The 27,221-nt window shown below is 35.1% G+C and overlaps 1 protein-coding gene across 1 annotated transcript in view; it reads right to left on the bottom strand.

The window, feature by feature from the left end:
- The window catches only part of LOC134853390 (serine-rich adhesin for platelets-like), a gene marked incomplete in the record, with an annotated part of 95,142 nt that overhangs the window by 48,262 nt on the left and 19,659 nt on the right, over positions 1-27,221 (bottom strand). Inside the window, 3 exon segments of the mRNA XM_063869382.1 lie at positions 1,619-2,119; positions 18,761-18,860; positions 26,658-26,728. Coding sequence (XP_063725452.1) covers positions 1,619-2,119; positions 18,761-18,860; positions 26,658-26,728 — 672 coding nt within the window.

Genomic DNA, 27,221 nt, shown 5'->3' with positions numbered 1-27,221 from the left:
ATACACAAGCAAAAGTCGCACTTCGCATACACGGGGCAGTACAACAGTGCCGAAAATGAAAACTTTGTTCAACAGTGCCGAAAATGAGAACTTTGTTCAACCGTGCCAAAAATTTGAATAAATTTCGACATATTAAGTGCGGCAATCAAAAATTAAACAGCGATCGTTTACAATCTTAAGTAAAACTTTTAGATTTTGAATGAGAAAATTTGCAACTTAGACGTTTTGGCGCCAAAACAATTGTTTAATTTGCAATTGCAGACATATTGGCGCCAAAATTGGAGTGATTTTCTTTGATAATTAGCGTCAGTAATTTACCGCTCTTAGAAAATGCGCGTAAATTATTCTGAAATTTTGCCGCCTTTTTCGGCACTGTTGTACTTCGGCACTGTTGAACGCCCCCGCATACACAAGCAAAAATATGACCGATAACGCTACCGGGAAAACTGAATAAAACGTCGAGTCTCCAAAATTTCTTATGTGACGCACGCCAATTATGAGTCTACATAAATGCTAAAAGACGCAAGCCAATTATGACGCATTAGCAGTACCGGTCAATTTGAAAAAAAATTCCAATTAAAAAGCTTCAGTTTATAGAGCGGACGCATTTAAACTAGTATCAGAAAAAGTTAAAACATCCGACATTGCCCAGTCACCCTCTTATTTTGATGCGGATCTCCTTCCTGACCTCTACGCTACAGATCCATGATATTTTGAAGCTAAAGTGCTATTTGTAAAATAATAGTCTAATAGATCGGACTTATGTTGGAAAAAAAAGAGAGTTCATACTTCCAAACAAGCTTTACTTGTGTTAACACATGAATGCAAAAATTACAAACAATTGCCACGAAAAAAATTGCAGAAAATCTGAAAAAAACCGAAAGCCTATAAAAATAACACACTAATATCAAGAATTATCAGTTATGAAGTTTATGCGCAACAGTAAAAGAGCAAGATCACAACAAAACAAAAACATTAGAAAAAACGTCAAAAGAGGAAATAAAAAACAAGAATGTGTTTTCGAAAACTCCAGCCAGAAAGAACCACGCGCCTGAATCTCTAGCAGATCTTGCCATCACATTCCTTTATAAACAAAAAAACTAGTCGAATTGGCAAAAAAAAATCTGGAAATAAACCAATTTTTTTCGAATTTTTTTTTTGACAAAATGAAACAATACTTTAAACCATCAACTTGAATCAATTTCAGATAAAATTGCTTAAACCTCAAACATACCTAACTAATTATAACTATAAATAGTTTCACGCACATCTAGAAAAAAAATCAGAAACCACGCATCCGAAAAAGAAACTGAACATTTATTAGCAAAAAAAAATTCTAGCAGAAAAATTGAAAAAAAAATTATTTCTAAGACATATTTTTATGACTGACTATTTTTTGAGAAAACTGGATCAATAGGTAAAAGTTTTATTTCGCTGGAAAATAGGATAATTAAATTCCACTTTTGTGAACTTTACAGTTTGCTGTTCGATTGTGGAGTGTGCCTTCCTTTTAACAATGGAAATGAACTAAACCTGAAAAGACTTTTTAAAATACCAAGACCTATATAAGCGTCTTCACTACGTTCATTGCCCTTAATAATTATATAGGTGTGTGTACCTGAGAAGTTGAATTGGTCGCTGAGCCAATTTTCTACAGGGGACGAAGGAGGCGAAGAAGAGGGAGTGGAGGATGTGTGGTGTAGTTGAGGATGACTGTTGTAGTGCTGAAGGGGGGCACTTTTGTTACTATTGACAGTGTTCTTATTATTACTTCTGAGGTCACTACAGTTCACTGCAGCAGCACTTGTGGAAGCACAACTGGGTACAGAAGCAGACTGAGATAGATCGGAGGAGACAGAATACGAATGAGAAGAAGAAGAAGAAGGCGGGTATTCTGGCTGGTTATCACTATGGTGCAGGTGGCGGTGGCTGCTCCTGTGGATGTTGTTCAGGCTGTGCAGAGAGTGTAGCCCTTCTGCTGGTGGCGCTTTGCTTCTGCTGCTGCTGCTAAAGGTGGTATTGTGTGGGGGTGATGTGTGAGTTGTGGGCTGTAGGTGAGAGTCAGATTGTCCCCCTTCACGCTCTTGTCGTCTCACTCGGGCACGGAAGTCTACCCATTCTAAACCACACACAGTCAAGGACACAATCAGAACACATTGTACCCCCCTCCAGTGCAATTGCAACTAGCATAAGACTTTTAAACACATTTTTGTGAGCAGTGATAACAATCAACAGAATACTCACACAAAATCCAAATATAATTAAACAACTTTCCCATCACCTACAACTGAAATGAACTGGCTATGAACAAAAGTATGCCTTCAGCTCTGCCAAATGTTTTAGCTTGTCAAACGAGCAAATCGTCGTTTTATAATAAAATAATAAATATTTTTATGAGTTATGTGGCATTTTTGCGCTTAATCGTAAGAAAAATACTCAGTTTAATAATAAACAGACAGAATAAATATATTGCAGCTGCTGTATTTTAATGAATGTGGTGACAATTATTCGTGTATTTAATCTACCATCAAAGACACTTCATTTATCATCGAGTAACATTTGAGTGCTATCACTGCACTTCTCAGCCACTTCTCTCATCTGATCTGATCTGACGACCAACATGCTTCTGTTTTTACTTGAAACGAACGAAATTTTGTTTTGAAAAAGTCAGCCAAAACGAAATTTCGATTAAAAATAGTCCGCTGAAGACCACATTTAGCAAAAATCATGGAAATGATCCGCCTCTGCCGCTTGTAACATTTTTCTTATCGCAAAAACTGTTCCTCGCGTGGAGATAACAAAGAGAAGCACGACACAGAGGCTTCGCACCACTTGTGATACAATACTAACATTAAATAAACATTTAAACAGCCAAAAAATAAAACTTTTGAAAAGAAACTATGTCAAACAAACTTTCATATGTCTCGATAGGCATTAACTCCAGGCAAACATGCCAGAAACTTGAACTTTAAATCAGCAACAATGGAACAAAATTTACGAAAAGAGACAAAGCCGATAATCATTTAGCAGACACAAGTTCAACCAAAAAAATACAATTTTATGAAAAAAGTTCAACGTCCCACCTTAAACAACAATTGCAATTACAATGAAAGGTGTTTACAGCAAAGAAAAATCAGTGATGTGGCAACTAAGCCAACAATCTTTGAGCTGAAACCACTTGAACCAAAAAAAATTTGTATGATTTTTTTCATCTTTCAAGTCCCCCTTGAAACAAGAATGAACAGCACTTGCACTTCCAACTACAATGAAAGCTGCTTGCATCAAAAACAAATGAGAGATGTTAAGCTGACCATCTTCGAGCAGACACCAACTGACCGAAAAAAAAAGATTTTATGAAAAAAAAAATTAAAAATATTTCAAGTCCCTCTTGAAACTAGAAAGAACAACACTAGCACTTGCAACTACAATAAAAGGTGTGTACCGCACAAGCGAAATCCGTTCAGGAAATTTAGCCGACAAAACCTGAGCGAACAAACCAAAAAACAACAATTCATTTTTCTCGGAACTTTTTTTTATCAATTTCCTTGATACTGAAAAAAAAACAAGATCCGGCCACGACTTGAACCCCAGACCTTAGGGTACAAAGGCAACTTCTTTACCTCCAGTCCAAAGGGAAGCAACCTGGAACATGTAGAGAAGGTAAAAAAAACAGAAAGGAAGAGAAGAAGAACAGAAGTGAAAAAAGTGATTCAACTATTTTGCTAAACTAGTATTAACCCGAAAAAAGTCTATATTCCAGTTTAATAACGCTTGCTTATCGCAGGCGTAATAAAAACAAACCGCCAACAGACGCTCGAAAAAGAGTCATTGAACGCAAAAGAGTCGATTTTCCGGCAAAAAAACAACAAAAATTATCGCGAACTATATAAGAGACTGAACTACGTTCATCGACTCTTAAAACAACGTGCAATTTCATTCAAAACAATGACTCAAAAGAAGGCCCAAAAATGAAGCAAACATTTTTAGAACTGAAAAACTTAATTCATAAGTATCGGGAAGAATTTGAATGTCCTGAAACTGCATTTAATTCTTTCTTATAACTAAGGGGAAATGAATTCAACGCAAGAAAACGAAAATTCCAAAATAATTGCCTCACTCCTAAATTTTTTTCTGTGATCGGAAAGTTTTTAGCATGCAAGCACAAGAAAAGCACCCATTCACACAAAATTGAGAATCTCGTTCCAAATGACAAAAAACTGACACTAAGAAAGAACAAAAATGAGTAAACGCTTTTTCGCGATAAAAACAGCCATTTTTGGTAACTTACACTTGGAAAAGAGCCAATGAACGCAAATTAACAGAAAAAAAACTGGCTTATTTTTTAAAAAGGTCAACTATCGAATTTCGAAGAAAAACGATAGCCTTAAAGCTGTCTGAATTTCTAGAACGATTTATGATTCAGTTTATTGTTGATAAAAACTAACTCAATTTGAGAAAACTATATCAATCGGGGATTTTTTTTCGCTGGAATATCTGACAATTGATATCCATCTTCGAATCTAGATGTCGATCACATTTTTCGTGACCTTTACACTTGACAAACACAAAAGAAAAGAACTGAACTTAAAAAAGTCAACAGCGCAAAAGTTAACTTAAAAGCTATATAGGAGTCTACTTAAAAAAAGCTACAATGAACAGATTTTTTTTTCGTATCTTAGAAAGTAACATCGCGCGTTTAGCCACAATTACAAATCACACAACTATAAAAACAGAAGTTCTGTAACCTAGCAGGATACAGGTTGACAGAGCTTCAGACGAGAAACGAAAGTCATCGAGAAGAATAAATTGAGTATTGAGTGCAATGGTCAAAACCAATCACTTAAATCTTCAGCCGTCCCCCGTTCGTACTATTTTGAGACATCCACTTTGGTGACAGACCCTAAATTTGTTCTAAGGGCGCCTTCGGCGCCATAATATAATATTTTTCACCACACGACTTTTCACTACGTTTATTGACACCAGATTAAACAGGGTGAGTTTGCCAATATTGGTTAAAATGGTCACTCTGTGAAGAAACTTAGGCAAAAAACTATATCATGTCTAGTACCCTTAGTAAGCGCGACGATCGTTTCCCGTCGACAAAGGTTAAAAGCATAAGCAGTATGTGGAAGCTGCAACTATTTTTGCCCAACAAATGATACAGAACTAACAACTAAACAGTCAGGTCGAAATAATTCTTGAAAAATTGTAGAAAAGTAGTTGAAATCATTGATTTAGAAAGCTTGGAAACAATTGATTGTATTTTTAAAACTTACCGACAATTTTTTCAGGAAGAGTAGATCAATATTTGTAAAATAAGTGGTGCTTAGTAAATCACAGACTAGCTAAGTAGCCTTCTGTAATCGTTCTAAATTGTTCTCTTTTTTTCTACCCTCCGGCGGTTGCATTGCATTGCGATTCTGTGTTGTGTTCCTTCTTTCCCAGTAGCACATTAAAATGTCCCCTTTATCCGCTACTTTTTGGTACTAGAATGATGCAGTAATATGCATCGATTTCGGTGGTAGCAGTTTGTATATATCGTGCATTGTGTGTTTGTGTGTGCTGTGTTGGTTATTAGCAAATGGTGTTGCTCTCGGTCTTACTTGGGATAAAAAGAAGAGGCATATATAATATATCATTTTCAGGGAATTAAAAGCGTTTTTTCCTCCATTTTCACTCATTTCACTCGTTCCACATTCAGACAAAAGCATTCTATTTAACCTTTTTATCCACTAACCGGCCTATTATTAAATGTGTCGATTAGTATGCCCATTTAAAACATTCATTTTAAGATACAATCTACAGTGCCTTTCCTCTCATTTAAAAAACATGTAGCAACCGGTTGCACAAAAGATTGATCGAGTTTTTTAAGGCTACTTAAACATATCTTAACCATAATCAATAGAGAAGAGAAACAGAGCTTGGCAACAATTGCGATACAATTAAAACCAAGGCGGTATGATATAGTGAATAGAAAAACAGACATTTTAATAAAAAAACTAAAGTCTACAAAATTGCTCGAAAAAATTCGAAATACACAGACGAAAATTTCATGGTTGTATTGGATTATGTTCATAAACAGCTTGAAAAGCATTTGGAAACAATTACCGAGCGGAAACAAAGACTACCGAATATGAGTTGACCCCTGTTGAGCCGAGAAAACTTTTCTCATAAGAAATTGAGCTTCATTAAAAGTTTTTACGACCCATCCGTTCTGAAACACATAAAAGCATAACAATAAACCACCCGGGGAAAAAATGTACAACCCGGTTGCAACACCCTTGCCGATCACAAGGGTAATGATAACTCAAATCAATTCAAGGCCTCATTTTCAGCTATTACTTGGATCAAGTGTTTTGTTTTCATTAAATAAAAATTCTCTCTAAATTGTGCTCTGTTGGCAATTGAACCAAGCACGATGTTTAGATGCTGCTTGATATAGCATTATTTGAGAGGCTAAAAAGTGAACTAACCAATCATGACCAAGTTTTTCTGATTCTTAATTCTTTGAGAAATCAACTCACCCAACTCTAGGCAACTAATCAAAAAGTAACATTTCTTATCGATTTTCGAAGTTTTGAAATCACTGAAGTTATTTCGCGCCGTTTAGTCTTTTGTTATTGGAGAGCGTAAATTACCTTCTTTATAGCACATGAGTTTGAAATGAACTTAAGACTCAGAGCGCACCACCCAACTTTCTCACAACCCGCTGCAATATCACAAACACACCATTGCAACCGGACCAAAAATGAAACGATATAGCAACTAAGTAAAAACAAGTCTGCTCGTATCAGGGCAAAGCCCAGAAAGTACCGTCTGTCTTTTAATGTCTATGAAGCAGTGTTCACTTTAAAAAAATGATCAATTTTAAGAGCAAAAAAACTATATAAATTTTGAGTTTTTTTAAAATCATCACCCCACAAGCAATATAAAGTACAAAGTTATAGATTTAGCTCTTAGTAACGTAGAAATTACGACAAATTGCCTATTTCCGTCCATTTAACCTCCGTTTATGCGTTAACAGAGTAAAATACATCGCTCGTTAATAGTCCCAAATTACCCATATCTTTAAACCCTCGTAACTTTATGAAACATCGCGTCCAGACAATTCGACCAACAAAAATTCAGCTTATTTGCAATCTAGACATTTCAGCCAAAAGTATCCGGTCAATTCAGCCAATAATAGTGACCGCTTTTTTTCTTTCAAAGCTAGCGTTTTGTGAAACTGGCTGAATTATCTCAAGCTGAGTTGTCAGTATACTTTTGGCTGAATTTCAAATTGGCTGGAACTTCTTTGGCCAAATTGTCTGTTGTGCGCCATGAAAAATGATCACAGGTTAAATATATTTTCAAAGCTGAACTCAAGATAACATCTTTCGGCAGATATATTAAAATTCCGTCAAAACTTCTTGTTAAAAAGTCGAAGTTAGTCTGAAGAAACAAAAAACCACCCCGAGCACAAATATTCCGTTACTTTCGTTACCAAAGAAGGAACAAAAACCCAAACCATTCAACAATCAAGATATCAATAAAAACCATGCAAATTGATGGAAAGAATTTAATTTACCATACAAGTTAAGAACATAATCGGCAGCGTTAAAAAGCACTATATCCATAATTACGTGGGTAAATGCTCCATTCATCGAACACAATAAAAAAACATAATTTTTTATTCGAAAAAAAAAACATTCAAATGGCGCAAAACAAGGTTTATAAGCCAAAAATAACATCAGCCAAAACCAATTATAACGAATTATCTTCTCAGCAAAGAAAATTAAAAAACGGAAATTCGGCGAAATCAGGGCTGGTAAAATTACAATTTCTAGGAACAAATAATGGCAAAAGTGACTGTGTCGATTAAGATAACGAAATGTAAGCAGACAAACAATCAGCAGATAATTTTTGATCTGATGAAAAATGTTACAAAAAACAGGTTCTGGCTCTTTATATATAAAAACAAACCACCAACAGACGCTCGAAAAAGAGTCATTGAACGCAAAAGAGTCGATTTTCCGGCAAAAAACAACAAAAATTATCGCGAACTATATAAGAGACTGAACTACGATCATCGAATCTTTAAACAACGTGCAATTTCATTCAAAACAATGACTCAAAAGAAGGCCCAAAAATGAAGCAAAAACTTAATTCATAAGTATCGGGAAGAATTTGAATGTCCTGAAACTGCATTTAATTCTTTCTTATAACTAAGGGGAAATGGATTAAACGCAAGAAAACGAAAATTCCAAAATAATTGCCTCACTCCTAATTTTTTTTTCTGTGATCGAAAAAGCTTTGAGCATGCAAGCACAAGAAAAGCACCCATTCACACAGAATTGAGAATCTGGTTCAAAATGACAAAAAACTGACACTAAGAAAGAACAAAAATGAGTAAACGCTTTTTCGCGATAAAAACAGTCATTTTTTGGTAAATCGTATAGAAATTCTCAAAAACAACAGCAAACTTACACTTGGAAAAGAGCCAATGAACGCAAATTCGAAGAAAAAAGATAGCCTTAAAGCTGTCTGAATTTCTAGAACGATTTATGATTCAGTTTATTGTTGATAAAAACTAACTCAATTTGAGAAAACTATATCAATCGGGGATTTTTTTTCGCTGGAATATCTGACAATTGATATCCATCTTCGAATCTAGATGTCGATCACATTTTTCGTGACCTTTACACTTGACAAACACAAAAGAAAAGAACTGAACTTAAAAAAGTCAACAGCGCAAAAGTTAACTTAAAAGCTATATAGGAGTCTACTTAAAAAAAGCTACAATGAACAGATTTTTTTTTCGTATCTTAGAAAGTAACATCGCGCGTTTAGCCACAATTACAAATCACACAACTATAAAAACAGAAGTTCTGTAACCTAGCAGGATACAGGTTGACAGAGCTTCAGACGAGAAACGAAAGTCATCGAGAAGAATAAATTGAGTATTGAGTGCAATGGTCAAAACCAATCACTTAAATCTTCAGCCGTCCCCCGTTCGTACTATTTTGAGACATCCACTTTGGTGACAGACCCTAAATTTGTTCTAAGGGCGCCTTCGGCGCCATAATATAATATTTTTCACCACACGACTTTTCACTACGTTTATTGACACCAGATTAAACAGGGTGAGTTTGCCAATATTGGTTAAAATGGTCACTCTGTGAAGAAACTTAGGCAAAAAACTATATCATGTCTAGTACCCTTAGTAAGCGCGACGATCGTTTCCCGTCGACAAAGGTTAAAAGCATAAGCAGTATGTGGAAGCTGCAACTATTTTTGCCCAACAAATGATACAGAACTAACAACTAAACAGTCAGGTCGAAATAATTTTTGAAAAATTGTAGAAAAGTAGTTGAAATCATTGATTTAGAAAGCTTGGAAACAATTGATTGTATTTTTAAAACTTACCGACAATTTTTTCAGGAAGAGTAGATCAATATTTGTAAAATAAGTGGTGCTTAGTAAATCACAGACTAGCTAAGTAGCCTTCTGTAATCGTTCTAAATTGTTCTCTTTTTCGAAGTTTTGAAATCACTGAAGTTATTTCGCGCCGTTTAGTCTTTTGTTATTGGAGAGCGTAAATTACCTTCTTTATAGCACATGAGTTTGAAATGAACTTAAGACTCAGAGCGCACCACCCAACTTTCTCACAACCCGCTGCAATATCACAAACACACCATTGCAACCGGACCAAAAATGAAACGATATAGCAACTAAGTAAAAACAAGTCTGCTCGTATCAGGGCAAAGCCCAGAAAGTACCGTCTGTCTTTTAATGTCTATGAAGCAGTGTTCACTTTAAAAAAATGATCAATTTTAAGAGCAAAAAAACTATATAAATTTTGAGTTTTTTTAAAATCATCACCCCACAAGCAATATAAAGTACAAAGTTATAGATTTAGCTCTTAGTAACGTAGAAATTACGACAAATTGCCTATTTCCGTCCATTTAACCTCCGTTTATGCGTTAACAGAGTAAAATACATCGCTCGTTAATAGTCCCAAATTACCCATATCTTTAAACCCTCGTAACTTTATGAAACATCGCGTCCAGACAATTCGACCAACAAAAATTCAGCTTATTTGCAATCTAGACATTTCAGCCAAAAGTATCCGGTCAATTCAGCCAATAATAGTGACCGCTTTTTTTCTTTCAAAGCTAGCGTTTTGTGAAACTGGCTGAATTATCTCAAGCTGAGTTGTCAGTATACTTTTGGCTGAATTTCAAATTGGCTGGAACTTCTTTGGCCAAATTGTCTGTTGTGCGCCATGAAAAATGATCACAGGTTAAATATATTTTCAAAGCTGAACTCAAGATAACATCTTTCGGCAGATATATTAAAATTCCGTCAAAACTTCTTGTTAAAAAGTCGAAGTTAGTCTGAAGAAACAAAAAACCACCCCGAGCACAAATATTCCGTTACTTTCGTTACCAAAGAAGGAACAAAAACCCAAACCATTCAACAATCAAGATATCAATAAAAACCATGCAAATTGATGGAAAGAATTTAATTTACCATACAAGTTAAGAACATAATCGGCAGCGTTAAAAAGCACTATATCCATAATTACGTGGGTAAATGCTCCATTCATCGAACACAATAAAAAAACATAATTTTTTATTCGAAAAAAAAACATTCAAATGGCGCAAAACAAGGTTTATAAGCCAAAAATAACATCAGCCAAAACCAATTATAACGAATTAACTTCTCAGCAAAGAAAATTAAAAAACGGAAATTCGGCGAAATCAGGGCTGGTAAAATTACAATTTCTAGGAACAAATAATGGCAAAAGTGAATTGTAAAGTTTTTGGTAAATCGTATAGAAATTCTCAAAAACAACAGCAAACTTACACTTGGAAAAGAGCCAATGAACGCAAATTCGAAGAAAAAAGATAGCCTTAAAGCTGTCTGAATTTCTAGAACGATTTATGATTCAGTTTATTGTTGATAAAAACTAACTCAATTTGAGAAAACTATATCAATCGGGGATTTTTTTTCGCTGGAATATCTGACAATTGATATCCATCTTCGAATCTAGATGTCGATCACATTTTTCGTGACCTTTACACTTGACAAACACAAAAGAAAAGAACTGAACTTAAAAAAGTCAACAGCGCAAAAGTTAACTTAAAAGCTATATAGGAGTCTACTTAAAAAAAGCTACAATGAACAGATTTTTTTTTCGTATCTTAGAAAGTAACATCGCGCGTTTAGCCACAATTACAAATCACACAACTATAAAAACAGAAGTTCTGTAACCTAGCAGGATACAGGTTGACAGAGCTTCAGACGAGAAACGAAAGTCATCGAGAAGAATAAATTGAGTATTGAGTGCAATGGTCAAAACCAATCACTTAAATCTTCAGCCGTCCCCCGTTCGTACTATTTTGAGACATCCACTTTGGTGACAGACCCTAAATTTGTTCTAAGGGCGCCTTCGGCGCCATAATATAATATTTTTCACCACACGACTTTTCACTACGTTTATTGACACCAGATTAAACAGGGTGAGTTTGCCAATATTGGTTAAAATGGTCACTCTGTGAAGAAACTTAGGCAAAAAACTATATCATGTCTAGTACCCTTAATAAGCGCGACGATCGTTTCCCGTCGACAAAGGTTAAAAGCATAAGCAGTATGTGGAAGCTGCAACTATTTTTGCCCAACAAATGATACAGAACTAACAACTAAACAGTCAGGTCGAAATAATTTTTGAAAAATTGTAGAAAAGTAGTTGAAATCATTGATTGGTTAAAATGGACCTGACTAACAACTAAACAGTCAGGTCGAAATAATTTTTGAAAAATTGTAGAAAAGTAGTTGAAATCATTGATTTAGAAAGCTTGGAAACAATTGATTGTATTTTTAAAACTTACCGACAATTTTTTCAGGAAGAGTAGATCAATATTTGTAAAATAAGTGGTGCTTAGTAAATCACAGACTAGCTAAGTAGCCTTCTGTAATCGTTCTAAATTGTTCTCTTTTTTTCTACCCTCCGGCGGTTGCATTGCATTGCGATTCTGTGTTGTGTTCCTTCTTTCCCAGTAGCACATTAAAATGTCCCCTTTATCCGCTACTTTTTGGTAAGCTAATTCTAAGACTATTCCTGGAAAAAAAACTTTAAAAAAACTCATCACGACCTATATAGGAGTCTACTAAAAAATAGCTACAGTGAACAGATTTTTTCTTCGTATCTTAGAAAGTAACATCGCGCATTTAGCCATAATTACAAATCACACAACTATAAAAACAGAAGTTATGAAACCTAGCACGATACAGGCTGACAGAGCTTCAGACGAGAAACGAAAGTCATCGAGAAGAATAAATTGAGTATTGAGTGCAATGGTCAAAACCAATCATTCAAATCTTCAGCCGTCCCCCATTCGTACTATTTTGAGACATCCATTTTGGTGACAGACCCTAAATTTGTTCTAAGGGGGCCTTCGATATATATAGATACACTACTTTTCTACAATTTTTCAAAAATTATTTCGACTTGACTGTTTAATAGTTAGTTCTGTATCATTTGTTGGGCAAAAAAAGTAATTGAATAAATTTTGAAAAACAGCCAGCGGAAGTTGTCTTCTGTTTTACTCCGCCGAAATTCGCCTAATTCGAGATATGACAACAGAAAAAAAAACACACAAATCTGGCTGGTTGAAATTTAATGTAACGGAAGCATAGTTTGAACAAGGCGAGACCAATTTTGGGCCAAAAGGTTAAAAACACTGAAAATAATCTAATGACAACTCTATTTGAGAAATATGTAAGATCATTCAGGTTAATTGTTTGAGATTGTTCGAGCGGATTCCAAGTTTGTAACGAAGAGCTTATTTTAAGCTCAGCTAACATTAAGTGAGCATCGGAAGACGGACAACCGAAATAGTGAAACAAACTTAAAGGTGTTCTGAAAGCCAGACTTACTAATTGCACAATCAGTGAACATTCAATGAACACTACCAATGACATTTAAGACTAAAACCTTTCTCAACAATTCGAGACACTTCTGCAAAACGTGTTTTTCTCAACACTGCAAAAAATCATGCAGATATGTTCACTATGATACCACACATGTTTTGAGTGAGCCATAGTTCCGTCCCACTCTTTCAGAAAGTCTGTTCAATAAAAGCAATTCTTTCACCGACACTGAAACTCTAAATAAATTAAAAATGTACCTGGTAACTTGCTGATTATTGACGATAATGGAAGCTTTGACGCCAAATAGACGAAAATAAGTGGACTGCGACTGCCACAAAAAGTGTTCTATTAATGCTTGTAGGTTGATGCTTGCTTTAGTTAGAGCTATATGTAGTTGTTACATTTTGGTGCAAAAACAGCAGCTAATAAATAATCGTATATGTGCAAGACAAAAAGTACGAAAGACAAAATAAATTAGACGACGGTGGCAAAAAAAGTGAAAAGAAATGGTTGAGTAATCAATTTGAGATGAAAAAGCGTCAAGTTGTTAATAATGATATAACACACCCGTTTTAATCACATCAATATACTGTCACATAACAAACAACAATCACAATTACAGTATAATCTTGTCAGATGCTTCAGAATTAATTTAATAGAGAAGGAACTTGAATGGTAGAATGAAACACCAGTTTGCCAAGTCATGTATTATATTGACAGCAAGTGATAAGCGAATACTATTCTGCCTGTTCGCTTAGCTTACCCTTTCAGCTGCAATTGGATCTAACAGCACAAACACTTCTGCTTCTTACTACTTTCTGCTTGAGACAACTGAACTCGAACAAGCACTACTTGGAAACTGAAGGGCAACGCAAAGCATCTGAACAAATGGGAAGATAGGAAAAATGGGAATTGATTCAATGAATATTCATAATGTCAATCCAAAACATGTTCACTTTTGTTAGATCTAAAGTCCGAATGAAGTCAACAACGAGTAATAATATCAATCTGTGCCAGGGTAAAAAGAAATGGAAAAATGCGAAAGACTGATAAAAAAACCCAATCCAACGAAGTCTCAAATCTGAAATAAATCTAACAGGGCAAATTGCATGGAACGTATTGTGAAACTGAATGGTAGATGGTTAACTATGGTAAGTATAAGATATGCGCGAATAACCAAAAACACAGATGAATAAGTTCAATTCAATTCATTCAAGGATGTCTGCTTAACTGTGCGGAAAAGAGAACATACACGACAACACAGTCTGGTTGTTAGTTCTATAAATATCATGTAGATTGTAGCTGTGCACAGGGCTTTTCAAAAATTAATTGAATTTTAAATTAATTGCAATTAATTGAATTTTTAACTAATTGTTGGGCATGCAATTATTTCAATTAAAATTTTCTCATGCCCAGTTAACTGCAATTAATTGCAATTAATTGTTGTTGAACAGAAGCAAGTTCGTTTGTTAAGCGTTGGTTGTTGAGCAACGAATTACATCTGGCGGTCTCGCGCAACACCCTCCTTAAATACATGGAAAAACTTACGAAACAAGTTGAAATTAACATTGCTAAGGAGCTTCCGGAGAAATTTTCGCTTATCATAGACGGCTGAACAAGACCAGATGGTTGAGTACCATGAACATGATCGACAGATATTTTGAGATGAAAGGTTTTGTGGAGAATTTGCCAAGTTTCTCTAAACTGGTTGATTACTTTCCTAGTGCAAGAGAAAACAGTGAACTCAAAGAACGCGCTTCAACGCGAAAACATTGACATGTCGGATGCACGCATTCTTTTTGATGGAATTTTGGATGAGTACAAAGAAGAAGAATTTGCGAAATACTTGTCTGAAGATGGCGATTTAGTTCATGTGCCAGTTTTCCAGAAAGCAATTATTAAATTGTTGAAACACAAAGAAGCTGATTTAACAATCGAAGAAAAGGCCGCTGTTGAGTCTCGACATCTGCGACATCTGAACTTTTCATTGATAATTGCAATTAATTGCAGTTTAACTTTTGTTTTTTTCAGTTATTTGATAATTAATTGCTGAACATCCAATTAACTGCAATTTAATTGTTTTGATCTCAATTAATTTTTGAAAAGCCCTGGCTGTGCAAATTGAACTGGTGTTCGAATGAATGGAGTTGAAAGGGCAAATTAAACCAGAATAAAGACGACTCTATAGAATCAATACAATCCATCACCCACATCACAACATCATCATCTCAAACACCACAATGCATGCACACAATACTTCTTCTGTCGATCCACAATTGGCAACAACACAAATAGACTAGAGATATTTGCAGGGTCATTATGTATTCAAGTTCAATGCAAACATCTAATTGACAACATAAATAGAGAGTTAATTCAAATGCAACAAAACCATCCACCTATTCAGCTCCCAATCACAATGATGGGCGACAGAGCAACAAACTCTGCACAGGTAATAGGAAGGGAAAAGAAGCGACAGCAGAGAATGAAAGAAGCTGCAAAAGAAGAAACAAGGAAAGCGGATAACTGTAGTTGGGGCATTTGTCTCTCATCAATAGCTGCACAATGTATCCACTATTACATTACACACTACACAAGCAAGCAGGGACTAACGATGAAGGTGTTTCAAATGATAAACCAGCACCACTAAGGGGACCTAATTCAGTTTTTTGTCTGCAGTCTCCCTCTGCCTAGTATATCTGAGAGACAGAGAGAGATAAAGAAATGGAAAACATGGCCACTTGCTTAATGGGAACTGAGTGGCTGTTAATGTTGTTTTAATGAAGGTGCTAAGAATGATGACTTCAACTTTAGTGATTCAAATATAAACATCTCCATGTCACAACGGGGCCATAACACTCAATTCATTTACTTCTGCCAATACTGCTGCAGTTTTATACTCAGAGGCCACGGTCAAAAACAGCCCACTTATCTTTCAGGCGTTTCTCCATTTTTATCTTTCAAGTTCAAATGACTTCTTTGCAAACTGATTACAATTGTGTCTTTCCACGCTCACTCTGTCACTTCCAATCAAACTGAGATATTTGATATTACTCGAGGCTAGAAAACTAAACCGACAGGCAAACAGGAATGCAAACACAATCAGTGGAGAGCAAAGTACGAGTGCCTCGTTGCGGCAGTACCCACGTCATCCCTCGCAGCATGTCCCAAATCTCGTACAAACCTTCTGCAACAGGAACATCGTTTCCCAAGTCGTATTTTTAACTGGATGCACAAAAATAACCGTAATTGAACACCTTCATTGAGAAACTTAAACGATTCCAGCCAAAGAACAATGAAAAGTTTAGCAAACAAATCCTAACTTGCTGCCATCAACAAGAACGATGTGACCATCACACAACCCCATTTTGAGACTTTAAAACAAACAATTGCCAATCAATACTATGAAAACATGAAAATATCTTCATGAAATTGATAAAATTGGACCAGATCAAAACAAAGTCGCACAGAAAATAATTCTTTCAAATGAAGTGAAAAACTGCGTCACCAAACATCCCTCCAAACTGATGGCTCTCAAACACCAAAAAAGCGACGGAAGAAAACAACCTTCATAGAAGTTCAGAGCGGACTGTTGCTCCACTCCGCTGTGGATATGGCACACAATTAAATAGCTATCGGTCACGATTGGACAAAAACATAGAAAACAAACACCAAGTTAAAACGCAAACCGAATGACATACACCTCTTTTACTGTGTATAGAAGCCAACATCTCAACCTGACGACCTGAAGGACAACACCTTTGGAGTCGAAAAATGGCTCAAATTACCACATTACGGCTCACATCAGGAGTGTTTCTCAATTCTCCGCCCTAATTAACTCCCCAGTTGAATGAAGCACGGAGGTTTTGCTCAGTTCTCCGTACCAAAATTGCTCCCTAAAACGGGTTTTATTGAGTACTGTAAGAAGGGGTCCTTCAAGCTTTTAGCGAGCCCTGGGAAATCCACTGCTACTGTTTGTCGGAACAAACGGCAAACAGACGACGAACTTCGATTTTGGAGTACCGAAAACAAACTTACGTTACGAGTTTCGTTTTGCAAACCCTTAAAACGTTTGCAAAACTACACAAAAATTTTGCAAAACAACACACCGAGCCTGTATTTCAACGCAGGAAACAAACTTTAAAAAATCGAAAGTCAAACCGCGAAAGCATAAATTTGGTCTGAAAAAAATATAACTTTTACATAAAAAACCAAAAAAATCAACGCGACCGAACTAAGAATGTGAATTGTGTTCATCGACTCTCAAACTAATTTTCAATTAGAGGCGAAGCTTCACTTTGCCAACATCAGCGAAAACACGATAAACAAGCAGCTCGATAAAGTGCAAAAAGAAAAAGATATCGGCCTCGAACTAAAAAAAAATCGACTAAGTCTCGGATTCGATCTGCAAACTAGAGCTTTAAAGCCTTACTCACTAACCACTCAGCCACGGACGCTTCATAAATAACAAACACTATCCATAACTAAAGAAGAGAACAGATGCTATGAAATTTCCCATGTTACAGATCGTGATTATAGCAAAAGGCCACCAAATAAGTGAACAATTTTATTTGCGAGTTACGTTTAAAAAAGAAGATTCGTGCAAGTACACTACGCTCTTAAGCTCGCGGCAAAAAAGAACGAATAAGGAAAATGGAGACAAGCTTAACAACTTGGTTGCAGAAAGTACAAGGTAACAGAAAATCAAGTTGTTTAACAGAAAAAAATGCAAGATCTGATTTAATAAGACTTGCTAAGTGCAAACGTCAATCTACGTCAATCAATATTCGCAATTGAACTAGATTTCGTGGTTTCAATAACAAACAAAAACTGACTTCTATTTCATTAAACAAAGACAAATTAAATTAAAAAAAGCTATTTAGTAGAGGCCCAATATGGGAGACGCCTACAATTCATGCTTTCAATTGAGCTCAGTATCAAATTCAGCAGTGTAGTTTTCAAAAAACTGGAATTTTGCTTACGCGTTGAAATTTTTGAAATATAGATTTTTCTCAAAGCCAACAAAAACGGATGTAAATTTTTATGAAGGTGGAAGCATCGCACCACGTTCTTTCAATTGAACCATCAACATCAAAATCAAACTGCAAAAAACAATCGATATCTCAAAAAATTTCTAAGTTTTTAAGTTCAAAACAGTTTACTTACCAAAGTTAGCGCGTAGCTGCTTCTTCAGAAAAAAATCCCACAACATGTTTGTTCGACTGAACCCTTAGACACGACTTATGCAGATACGGTTCACATAAAAAGATTTTTCGATAGAACGCTAAATCTCGGACTTGGCAGGGTAGTTTTCGAGATGAGTGAAAAATATCAAAACGGTAAAAACTTCAGAAACTGGACTTTCCACGGACAAAAGTTTTCCTGTGAAAGATTACGGAGTCACCTCTGATGGTAAAAATATCTCGCAACCTGTTCCTTAGATTGAACCCCTTACCTCAGATTTGTATGCGTAGTTTTACGGCAAAGTGAAAACGTTTCCAAAAATCGATTGAAAAAATAAAATTGATTTATCCAAAAGCTACAACTTTTTTTTTGAAAAAAAAGGCTCATCAGTATAGGCAGTGAAGAAGCCCGCAACATGTTATTTCCCGCAAACCATTAATCAAAGAATTGGCAGGCAGGATAGTTTTCGAGACAAACCAAAAGAGTTTCACCTTTTTAGATTTGACAATTGCCATGACTTTTTTATTTAAAAAAACTTATGGCCTACCCGCTAAACAAACTGCTCTTTTGATTAAACCCATGATATCAGATTATGCAGGGTAGTTTTCGAAAAAAAGTAGAAAAAATAAAATGGTGTTAGAGAGTGTGTGGTGTGTCTGCTCACCTTGGTCTCTGTCGTGGAGGAGGAGAGTATAGAGTTGGTCTGGCAGTTCACTCACTCTGTAGTACCACTTCACTTCCACCAACACATTCTCCTTCCTGTCCTACAACACACACACGACACAGATGACGTGTAAGGACGACACAAAAAGGAGACTTCACTTCATGTGATTATGTAATTAAATGATGCAATAATTGACCAAATTACTAATCTGGTCCGCCAACTTTTCCTTTGCTCATACTTCCATTTACTCATCTACAGCCAAAACAGTTATCAGAAAAAAATCTTAATTCGTTAATTGAGCATTCAGAGACATTTACCAAGCGGTAAATAGGCCAAAAATACTGGGTATTTACCCGTTGAGCCGACAACAACAATTTGCTATGATATAGTATTTTGATCTATGAAGTATTGAAACCAGAATTTTACGCATTGAAACTTCTATTGCTCCTCAAACGACGCAATATAGGACGGCTATATAATATACACCGAAAATACTTGAGTGACGAAAAAAAAACTTTTCAAAATATCTAAACATTCAAGTTTTCCCAAAAATTTTTGAATTTCCATACAAAAAAAACTTATGGACTTGAAGCTCTTTAAATATTAAGAACAATTAATAATTGACACACTTTTGACAAAACTAACACAATTTGAGAAAACTGGATCAATAGGTAAATTTGTTTATTCCGGTGGGAAATCTGAAAATCACAATCTACTTTCGAAATTAAATTCGATCACGTTTATTGCCTGCAACTCCGCTTTCGGAATTGGAAAACGCATTTTGCCTAACATTTAGCAGATGAATTTGAATTAAATTCAAACAATGCACATGCAGCTAAGTGTGGTCATAAAAGCATTAATATGGAATTCACAGACGAGTGCGAAAGTTGTTTGATGGCAACTGAGGCCCCATTTATTGTTTTCTTGTGGCTAAATGAAATTGAAATCGAAAAACTTCGAACCAATATTTCTTTTGGAAATTTTGTTATTGAAGAGTTCTTCGCCTTCTAATTTGATTATGAATTTGAAATGAACTTAAAAAGAAACCAAAATTCAAAACATACATTTCAACACCAACAACTTTTAAGACTTGTTGCTGCGAGACACCACACGAACAGAATGTCTTTTGATATAAAAAAAGCCGCCTCACAGAAATGCAAGCACTGATAAATCAAGCTTGCGTCGAAACAGGGCTTCTCTTTGACGCAACAACAAGATCGGGGAATGCAGCAGAAAAAATGATGCAAAAATGGATAAACAATAATGATAACAATGGAGCAACAAAAAGGAGGCTCCTCTAAAAACCATGGAACGCAATCACAAATATTCACGACATAAGTAACATACTAGAAAAAAACAGCCTTACGATGAAAAAAGAACCACATAAGCAACATACTAGAAAAAAAACAGCCTTACGATGAAAAAAGAACCACATAAGCAACATACTAGAAAAAAAACAGCCTTACGATGAAAAAAGAACCACATAAGCAACATACAAGAAAAAAAAACAGCCTTACGATGAAAAAAGAACCACATAAGCAACATACTAGAAAAAAAACAGCCTTACGATGAAAAAAGAACCATATAAGCAACATACTAGAAAAAAAAACAGCCTTACGATGAAAAAAGAACCACATAAGCAACATACTAGAAAAAAAACAGCCTTACGATGAAAAAAGAACCACATAAGCAACATACTAGAAAAAAAACAGCCTTACGATGAAAAAAAGAACCACATAAGCAACATACTAGAAAAAAAACAGCCTTACGATGAAAAAAGAACCACATAAGCAACATACTAGAAAAAAAAACAGCCTTACGATAAAAAAAGAACCACATAAGCAACATACTAGAAAAAAAACAGCCTTACGATGAAAAAAAGAACCACATAAGCAACATACTAGAAAAAAAACAGCCTTACGATGAAAAAAGAACCACATAAGCAACATACTAGAAAAAAAACAGCCTTACGATGAAAAAAGAACCACATAAGCAACATACTAGAAAAAAAACAGCCTTACGATGAAAAAAAGAACCACATAAGCAACATACTAGAAAAAAAACAGCCTTACGATGAAAAAAAGAACCACATAAGCAACATACTAGAAAAAAAACAGCCTTACGATGAAAAAAGAACCACATAAGCAACATACTAGAAAAAAAACAGCCTTACGATGAAAAAAGAACCACATAAGCAACATACTAGAAAAAAACAGCCTTACGATGAAAAAAGAACCACATAAGCAACATACTAGAAAAAAAACAGCCTTACGATGAAAAAAGAACCACATAAGCAACATACTAGAAAAAAAACAGCCTTACGATGAAAAAAGAACCACATAAGCAACATACTAGAAAAAAAACAGCCTTACGATGAAAAAAGAACCACATAAGCAACATACTAGAAAAAAAAAAGCCTTACGATGAAAAAAGAACCACATAAGCAACATACTAGAAAAAAAACAGCCTTACGATGAAAAAAAGAACCACATAAGCAACATACTAGAAAAAAAACAGCCTTACGATGAAAAAAGAACCACATAAGCAACATACTAGAAAAAAAACAGCCTTACGATGAAAAAAGAACCACATAAGCAACATACTAGAAAAAAAAACAGCCTTACGATGAAAAAAAGAACCACATAAGCAACATATAGAAAAAAAACAGCCTTACGATGAAAAAAGAACCACATAAGCAACATACTAGAAAAAAAACAGCCTTACGATGAAAAAAGAACCACATAAGCAACATACTAGAAAAAAAACAGCCTTACGATGAAAAAAAGAACCACATAAGCAACATACTAGAAAAAAACAGCCTTACGATGAAAAAAAGAACCACATAAGCAACATACTAGAAAAAAAACAGCCTTACGATGAAAAAAGAACCACATAAGCAACATACTAGAAAAAAAACAGCCTTACGATGAAAAAAGAACCACATAAGCAACATACTAGAAAAAAACAGCCTTACGATGAAAAAAAGAACCACATAAGCAACATACTAGAAAAAAAACAGCCTTACGATGAAAAAAGAACCATATAAGCAACATACTAGAAAAAAACAGCCTTACGATGAAAAAAAGAACCACATAAGCAACATACTAGAAAAAAAACAGCCTTACGATGAAAAAAGAACCACATAAGCAACATACTAGAAAAAAACAGCCTTACGATGAAAAAAGAACCATATAAGCAACATACTAGAAAAAAAACAGCATTACGATGAAAAAAAGAACCACATAAGCAACATACTAGAAAAAAAAACAGCCTTACGATGAAAAAAAGAACCACATAAGCAACATACTAGAAAAAAAACAGCCTTACGATGAAAAAAGAACCATATAAGCAACATACTAGAAAAAAACAGCCTTACGATGAAAAAAAGAACCACATAAGCAACATACTAGAAAAAAACAGCCTTACGATGAAAAAAAGAACCACATAAGCAACATACTAGAAAAAAAACAGCCTTACGATGAAAAAAGAACCACATAAGCAACATACTAGAAAAAACAGCCTTACGATGAAAAAAGAACCATATAAGCAACATACTAGAAAAAAACAGCCTTACGATGAAAAAAAGAACCACATAAGCAACATACTAGAAAAAAAACAGCCTTACGATGAAAAAAAGAACCACATAAGCAACATACTAGAAAAAAAACAGCCTTACGATGAAAAAAAGAACCAAGATCCCTAGAAAGATAAGGACTCACAATGGGAATAGAGAAGAACAGACGAGTCAAATTAGCCATACTAGAGTGGCATCCACTCCCAAAAACAACAAACAAAAATGAAAACTCGAACAAACGTCCAGTATTGGAGGCGAATATTGAGGGAGGCGGGCAGAAACCCTTTTGAGATGGGCAAACTGACCAGAGACCGTAAAGAGTGGAGGAAATTAGCAATTTTCAAACACCCTCTTAACTTTACGAAAAACAAACACAGGAAAAATATTTTTTTGGATTTCAGCTCACAACAATAACATCTTCCAGATGTTAAAAAAAATTTGTCAAAAATCTTAGTTAAGAAGTCGAAAATTGAATGGAAAAAAAGCCACACGCATAGATATTCCGCACTTTCTTCGAAAGTCGGAACAAAAAAAATACTTTCGAATTACAAAGAAAAAAAGAAGCCCTAAAAGCTCATTTAATTTTTACAACAACTTATGATTGGCACTTATTTGATAAAATTAACCCAATTTGAGAAAAAAAGTGAAATAATTAATTTCGCTTTTTACGGATCAAAGAGTGAAATAATTAATTTCGGTGAGAATTCTGAAAAATGAAGTCCATTTTAGAAGTTGGAAGTAGATCACGTTTTTCGCGATCTTTAAACTTTTTCTGTTCCATAGTGGAGATTGCCTTCCTTTTAACAATGGAAATGATCTGAATTAAAAAAATAAAAACTGAAGCAGCGAAAAAGTAAATTTGAGTGTTAATTTATTTTTGAGCAACCTCCCCATTTGTTTTTATTTTTGAGCAACCTCCCCATTTGTTTTTATTTTTGAGCAACCTCCCCATTTGTTTTTATTTTTGAGCAACCTCCCCATTTGTTTTTATTTTTGAGCAACCTCCCCATTTGTTTTTATTTTTGAGCAACCTCCCCATTTGTTTTTATTTTTGAGCAACCTCCCCATTTGTTTTTATTTTTGAGCAACCTCCCCATTTGTTTTTATTTTTGAGCAACCTCCCCATTTGTTTTTATTTTTGAGCAACCTCCCCATTTGTTTTTATTTTTGAGCAACCTCCCCATTTGTTTTTATTTTTGAGCAACCTCCCCATTTGTTTTTATTTTTGAGCAACCTCCCCATTTGATTTTATTTTTGAGCAACCTCCCCATTTGTTTTTATTTTTGAGCAACCTCCCCATTTGTTTTTATTTTTGAGCAACCTCCCCATTTGTTTTTATTTTTGAGCAACCTCCCCATTTGTTTTTATTTTTGAGCAACCTCCCCATTTGTTTTTATTTTTGAGCAACCTCCCCATTTGTTTTTATTTTTGAGCAACCTCCCCATTTGTTTTTATTTTTGAGCAACCTCCCCATTTGTTTTTATTTTTGAGCAACCTCCCCATTTGTTTTTATTTTTGAGCAACCTCCCCATTTGTTTTTATTTTTGAGCAACCTCCCCATTTGTTTTTTTTTTGAACAACTATTGTAACATTGTAATGTACTCTAAAAACTTGCAAAGCAAAAAAATAGCTGTAGCGAACATATTTGTTTAGAGAACAGATTAGAATATTACAGGTTACAGAACAGATTAGTGAATTTATATACAGTTCATGGACTGTAAAACTTTGTTGTCGTAAAAGCTTCGGTAATTCTGATAATTTTACATTGCTACATTGACATTGAAAATTGTGTTGCATAATTTGTTTCTCCATACACCAAAAAACCCTATTGAATGATTGAACAATTTCTAAGACTTTTCCTGAAAAAAAAACTTAAAAAACTCACGACCTATTTAGGAGTCTATGTTCATAGAAGTTTAAAACATTATCAAAACTAGAAACCAAACGCGACTTTTGCTTTATTTCGACTTTTTTCTCAGAGCTCGATGCCGATTCTAACTTCACATCAACCATTTCAAACGTTCATACACGATTGAAATTCGAGACAGTAAATACTTGACTGAAAATGTCTTAGATCCCAATTAAAAACTTCATTCAAGTCATTCACCTTTTTCGCAACCGTTAAGCCTTTGCTTAGTGAATAGTGAAGTTTGCCTTGCTGGCTGTTTTCCATTCCCTACCTACATCCCTCCCCATTTGTATTTACTTTTGAACAACTATTGCAATGTACTTAAAACTTGCACAGCAAAAAACAGCTAGGGACCAGATTTGTTTAGTGAACAGATTACACAAGATAAGTGAATATATACAGTTCATGCACTGTTCAAATTTTGTTGTCGTAAAAAAACTTCGGTAATGGTTTCAAATTTTCTTTTGAAATAAATCATTCTTATAATTTTACATTGGCTAAATATAGTGTGGCATAATTTGTTTCTCCATACACAAGTAAGCCTTATTGAATGGGTGATTTACTATTAGAGTTGTAAAACTTTAGCAAAAAAGTTTTCGGTATATAATGTCTCATTTTCGATATAACACCGCAATGTCGACCTAGTTTTGATTTTATTTTTTCTAGACTTATAAATTTATGAAAGTTTCTGGACAACAATAACATCGCCGAGATATTTGCACGAAAATTTAGGGTGAAATGTAACAGTTTGAAGCTCGGCAAAGAGATTGGAAGCACTTCGTGTTCCTTTCAAAGTATCTTTAGTATCTCTTAAACGGCAAAACAAGCTGCAAGAAAAAATGCCTTAAAAATCAATTTCAAAATAAATAACCCGCTAACTCGAGATCACGATGCACTTGCCTTAACTAATACACTAACGATCGCAAGCTCGCTAGTGTGAAAAACAACGAATTGATGTCGCACCATTTGCAATTCTGGTCTTGAATAGTAGATTTACTTTATTTAGCAAATCACTTCACTTAGAACTTCAAAAAAAAAAGAAATCAAAAGCCAAGCCGCCAAATATTCATTTAAAAACCGTTCTTAATCAAACGGTTTTTTGCCACGCGAACAGGGTGCCATAGAGTGCTAAACAGGGTGGTTCCATAAAAAAGTAGGACAATGAATATGATGAAAATGTACTTACATTATATCAAAGAACAGACTGTGTAAAAAGCAGTAAGCTTTCAAAATAAAACAGGTCACTTGATTGAGTGAAAATTGACTAAGTAGTGGAGCGAGAAGACAGGAAGAAATAAGTGACAAATAGTGCTCTATGAAGCAACAAAACTAAACTGCGGCCAAATGTGCAGCGTCATATAGGCCAAGCTTTTGCCAATTGTGGGTCGGTGGGTAAGAAAAACAACTAAACAGTTCAACAACTAAATGCTTCAGTTGCTCATTTATTCATAGGTTCAATTTTATCCGCTATAATCTGCAGGGGATAATAGTAAAAGGGAATGCTAGAGACAGAGAGAGAGAGAGAGAGAGAGAGAGAGAGACATGTGGTGGAAGAGATAGTTATTTACTCGATTCCATTGCCCATTGAGTGCCCAGTTGCACATTCTTCTACTCTTTTCGCCTCTAGTCTAATGGAATGAAATCCACCAGAATAAATTCCCCCTTTCTCACTTGTTCCAATAAAGACCACTACCGCCACACAAATCATCAACTGGTTTCTTATTTTACATGGGGGTCATCGGGCAAATCAGATCGCCTACAATCTAAGTTATTGTCCTTAGAAACACATCAAATTATAAATATTGAAGACATTTTTGGAAACAGCCTATGTTCCGACCAATCCGGAATTAATCAACCTCAAGTCTTCTTAGAAATTCTTTGGAGGACGATTAACTACGTGAAAACAAGACTAAAGGTTGATTCAACAATTCCTAAACGAGCCAAGCTGTGATGAGAATAATCAGCATCTTTACACGTACCACCTAATGCTCAGATCGCACTAGCCAATAATAAAACAAACAGAGTAATTAACAGAAATTCTGTTAAAAGTAAACAAATTAACAGAATTTTTGAGCAGAGGTAGAAAAAAACATGAGGTTCGAAAATAAGGAAAAATCATAATTGGCTTCGAACTAAAGTTAACTTAGATTGGAAGTGACCTCACATCTTCTCATCCAAACTTCAGTTGTGAACTAGAAAAACTGAAATTACAACCAGGCCAGTTTCTCTACACTTTCAGAGAACTATTTGAAAATACATTTTTTGGCATCTGCATCTCTTAAAGCGCCTGCAAGATGATGCCTGCAATTAAGTGGAAAAACACACCAACATATGCCATGACTCAATCTAAGAGTGAACGCCGAAACAGTTATTATCTACTGGCTGCAGCAGTAGATTTCTAAGAAAGTACTAACCAGTTTGAAGTTCAGGAGGGTGCAGATGTCGAATGGAGTGTCTGCTGACCTGTTTTCCAGATAGACACAATCTAAACAAAAAGAAGAAACAATAAAAACTAAAAGAGAAGCACAACTGCATCAATTCCAGCAACTACAGAATAAATAAGCTAAAATATTTTGTCTGCTTATGAAACAGAACAGAGCACCTTTTACTGATTCTTTAACACGTATGCTTTGTAACTGCTACAAGAGTTCAAGAAAAGTCTCACATCATTTCCTATCAAAAATATCCGACTCAATATTAACCGGGCACTTTATATGCTTACGAAACTAGTCCATTACACTGTGTTAGAGCAAATTATTGACATCAATTGGACAGCCTAAGACGGCTGAAAACAGGCTAGATTTAGCTTTATGGCGCTCTCTCGAGTGTTTTTGGAGAAGAATTCTTTAATTCTTATTTTATTTGTGTAACGATTATGGGATTACTTTACTACAGCGCACATGGGATTAATTTATTACACAAAGGCGAAGCTGAGCTTCGCATCACATGCGATACAAAAAAAAAACGAGAAATATCAA

This window comes from Symsagittifera roscoffensis, chromosome 8, assembly GCF_963678635.1.
Source record: "Symsagittifera roscoffensis chromosome 8, txSymRosc1.1, whole genome shotgun sequence".
Taxonomy (NCBI): domain Eukaryota; kingdom Metazoa; phylum Xenacoelomorpha; order Acoela; family Convolutidae; genus Symsagittifera; species Symsagittifera roscoffensis.
This window is presented reverse-complemented; position numbering and strand designations above follow the sequence as displayed.